The sequence below is a fragment of the Cyprinodon variegatus genome, unplaced genomic scaffold (assembly GCF_000732505.1).
Source record: "Cyprinodon variegatus isolate N-32 unplaced genomic scaffold, C_variegatus-1.0 Scaffold592, whole genome shotgun sequence".
In the NCBI taxonomy this organism is placed as follows: domain Eukaryota; kingdom Metazoa; phylum Chordata; class Actinopteri; order Cyprinodontiformes; family Cyprinodontidae; genus Cyprinodon; species Cyprinodon variegatus.
Window position 1 is genome coordinate 170,090 of NW_015151045.1, and position 4,224 is coordinate 174,313.

At 52.6% G+C, this 4,224-nt stretch overlaps 1 protein-coding gene across 1 annotated transcript in view; it reads right to left on the reverse strand.

The window, feature by feature from the left end:
* Positions 1 to 208: 208 nt before the first annotated feature.
* Positions 209 to 4,224, reverse strand: part of LOC107096018 (zinc finger protein GLI2-like) — a 75,443-nt gene continuing 71,427 nt past the window's right edge. The window contains exons 12-13 of the mRNA XM_015392464.1: positions 2,702 to 3,047; positions 209 to 2,485 (exon numbers count right to left, since the gene is read on the reverse strand). Of these exons, the coding sequence (XP_015247950.1) occupies positions 579 to 2,485; positions 2,702 to 3,047 (2,253 nt within the window). The 3' untranslated portion in view covers positions 209 to 578. The remainder of the gene's footprint in view (positions 2,486 to 2,701; positions 3,048 to 4,224) is intronic.

The window sequence follows — 4,224 nt, forward strand, 5'->3', positions numbered from 1 at the left end:
TGTCTTTATCTTTGATTTTTGAGAAACCTTTCTGCTGAATCCTTGGATTAGATGCATCTCATGAATCTAAAACTATAAAACAGTGGAGCTTCTGATGCATCAGGAGGGGGCGGAGCACCAGCTGGAGGCTTCCTCTATAGACCACAGAACATCTGGAAACTGCTGCGAAGAAAAGAAGCAGGACTAAAGCTTTTTAAAAAATCCATAATTCTTGTTTATTAAAAATGTACAAATTCTATTTACAAAGAAACCAGGACAATATACAAGAGAAGGAGTCGAGTTTGGTGAGATAATAATATTCAGATCCTCTGCTGTGAGGCGCCGCTTTCTAATTCCAGTCACAGATCCGGCCTTCGGCGCCAAGCTGTCACCGTTTATCTATGAAAACGCTACAGATCCTGGACGTGTCCCTGTCTGAGCCGCAGTCCAAACACCGACACACCGGCTGATTTCCACCAACAGGCACTTAGTTAGATCTTATCCAGGACGGCTCAGCGGCAGCTTTTCACACCCTAAGGCAAACAGAAGTATGGCTTTACGAACAGTAATGAATGTTACACCCAGATGGTTGATGTTGCTTAAGCGATCAGGTTGAGGAACTTGTTTTCCTCTGCCAGCGCCGTCAGCAGTGAGCTCATGTCCCCGATGGCCATGTTCCCTGTTCCTGCCGGAACCGAGGGTAGCGTCACAGAGTTCCTGGGCGTGGTCAGGCGGGAGGAACCCGGCGAAAAGCCCAGCAGCAACCCTGGACTCAGGTTTCCTGACATCAGGCTGGAGTGATCCCCGTCATCAAGCATGCTATCAAAGTCTATCTGAGCGTGCTCCACGGCGACTGTCCTGTCTGCCTGGTTGTCTGCTGAGCCTGGAGCCGCTGAAGGCGAGCCGACCGACAGGGACACCTGGCAGTCCAGGTTCCCGTTGGGCTCCAGGACTTGGATCTGGCCCCTGTAGAACAGAGCATTGTCATCGGAATTGTAAGGAAGTCCTGAAGCTTTGGCTAGTTGGGAATCATCTGACGGCACCAGAGTTGGGCGGGACAGGTTTGGAGACTTTGGTTCTGCTGGTGGTCTTCGCTGGAGGTGGTTCTGAATCCCCGGTTGGAAGCCATTCTGGCTCCTGGTGTTACAGTTCTGCTGGTCCAACATCACAGCCGAAGCGTCACTGCTCTCCATTTTTATCTGGACTGGCTGGAACCGGCAGAGCTCCACGTCGTTGGGCTCCTCCTTGCAGTGCAGCGCCATGGTGCCGCAGGGCGAGAACGGGAGGTTACCGTTCCTGTCGTAGGAACCTGGGCTGAACCCAAACCGACAGCTGGCAGGTTCATTGAGGTTAGATTGCTGGAGGAGGACCGGTCCTGCTTCAGAGCTGAGCTGGACGCCTCTGTTGGACAAGGTTTGGACCATCTGTTGGTTGGAGGTCACACTGTACGGTCCAACATTCTGGCTCTGCTGGACCACAGCTAGATTCCCATGTCCTTCTAGTCTGCAGTACTGCTGAGCGGCCCCCGTGAGTCCTGAGGAAAACCTGTTCCACTGTGGATTAGCAGCGCCGCTGTGGGGAGAGGATGAACCCATGTGTCGGTGCCGTCCTGGGCTCGGGTTCAGACCGTCCATCCCGCTCTGGCGGTACAGCTGCTGTGCGCTTGGAGCTCCTTGGACACCTTCCAGCCCGGATGAGTTTCCTCTGCAGCTTCGTGTTTCTGTGGTGATATTCTCTGAGATGCTCGGCGGCCGTTGGCTGTAGGGGTAGCAGTGACTGCCGCCTGTTTGGACGCATCCCTGCTGCGATGAGCGTCTGCGATCGGGTGGAGGATGGGGCTGCAGGGACACCCTTCTGTTTAGGGTGACCATGCTGTTGTACCGCTGCATCTGCGGCTGGCTGAGCGGATCTAAAGGTCTCACAGGTTCACTGGCTCGTCGGGGGACGTGGGACGGAACTTCGTGGGGGAAAATGCTTCGTTCCTGGTTGAACTGAGCGGATCTCATGCTGTTTTTGGACGAGTGTTCAGTGAAATCCTGACATGATTGATCCAAGTATGGAAGCGGTGTAGGAGGAGCGCCTCCAGTTGCAGCAGCGTACTTTGCCTTTAGTCTGTAGTGCTGGGCTGGGGTCAGGCTGAGGGGACCGGGTAGGCCAAGCCCACCCCCGCCGGGGCCGCAGCCATTCCCCCCAAACTGGCTGGTCTGACTGGAACGGCGAGAAATATCCGCAGAGATGGGGTCATAGGAGCCGGCCGAGCTGATGTTTGTCAGGCGGTTGGCGCCAAACTGAGACGTCTGGCTGGAGCGTCTACTGGAGAAACCCGGGGAGATGCCCGAGGACCGCCGGCTGAGCGTGTAGACTGAGCTCAGGGTGCTGGAGGTGCTGTCACGGCGCTCGGAGAGGTTTGCCAACAGGGTTATCTTGTCAGAGCTCAGCAGACCTAAGCCAGAGCCCGGGAAGGAAGCGGGATCCTCACACATGGTCGAACTTTCCACCAGGGACCCTGTGGGCAGACAGAGAAATGACCCATTACTGATGGTGTACCAATCGTTCGTGTCAAAGAGTTAATTTAGAACTAGTTTGGCTAGAAAGTTGAACATTTGGCTCTGGGAAAATGGGATAATTTAGCTGGTGTTTTATCTTTCTTATGATTGGTTGGTTGATCGATTACATCATAATGTACAAAAGGTAAGAGCCTCTGCCGCATCTCCAAACTCACCGCTGGTCGGTATGGGCGGCAGCGTAACGCCCCGATGGCCAGCGGGCGTTGGGTTGCTGGCCCACCGACACGAGTCCCTCACAGTCTTCAGTTTCTCCTTCTTCAGGTTCTCCAGGCACTGGCTGGTGCTCAGCTGCTTTCTTAGATGGAGGCCCACCGCTGCACCCCCACCGGAGGAGTCCTCGAATCCCAGCGAGTCCACGAACGGCAGGTCGTCCAGGGTGCTGAGGTCCCCCAGGCTTCCCCCGCTGTGCGCCGCCGTTTCTACTCCACTGTCATTGTTGGTGCCAAGCGGTGATGGTTCGCTGCTACACGATGACTGACCGCCAGGACTGGACTGATACATCTGGGGGGGGGGAAAGGCAGGGAATTAGAGAGGCTGGAGGAAACAGGAACATCTTGTCCTAAAAACTGTTTTCCTTTTGCAAAACAACAGTGGAAGAGTGGGTAATGCGGCATGTTGAGGAGTGAATCACCCGGCCTTTTATCCTCCCCCGGCTTAATTGTAAATAATGAGTGTTTTCTGGGGTGGGAGTGGTGGGGGCTCCGCAGATTACAGGCTCTCTGAGTCTGTCTGTGAATTAAAAATGTCCAGGATGAAAGGCGCGGGGCAATCACCATGAGATGGTTAAAGCCAACCCTCCACGGCGAGGCTGGAAGCTTCTGGAGCTTCAAGGCCTCGCTTCGCTCTCAGGTTTTACTCTAACGCCGCTGATCTCATCGGCTCTGTTCTTTCTAAACACACATCTGCTTTTTTATTTGTGAGTTTTTTCATTTTTGGAGAACCAAGGCCGTCGTTAGCAGGAATTAGTAAACTTGGATGAGTGATGGATGGAAAAGACGACACTTTAACTTCCTGCTGCCCTAAAACACATTAAAAGCTCTTTATAAAAGAGAAATTCTTTATTTAAAATGAATTTCTGGGTGAAACAGACCTTGATCAGCTGGATATAAAGGACTAGAAGAAAGAGACCTGTAGGAGGCAGGGACTTGGTCTGGTTAAAGGAGTCCTGAATCTCTTCTATATGGGCAACAATAACAATGCATGGATGATGTGAATATTTAGCTTTAATCCACATCAGTACTTTCTGCACAAAGTCAAACTGTTGCTTTGCACACAGAGACGCTAACAGAGGCGTTGCTAATTTCCTGGAGCAATCTGCTGCTGGGTCTGTCCTACACGGGATCGCAGCCATATAGGGATGATTATGGTTCTGTTCACTGGCTTTGGCACCTTGGGAAGAACAGTTGTTCTAGCAACAGTTGTGGGTCTGATTCCAGTTCCCCTGAGCAAGGCAGTGAAAGTCCAAGCTTCCAACTGGAGACTAAAGGGCTGGTTAACCCCCCGCAGCATTGTGTCGCAGTTAGCTTGACGCAAGCATTTTTGATTTATGACCAATTTTGAAGCATGGTCTGCGCTACAGTAGCAGCCATTCAAAATGGCCTTTACCAGTCAAAAGCCACCGAATGGCAGCAATATCCCCTCCAAGTTCTCACCGCTGGCCTTCTCCAGGGCAAGCATA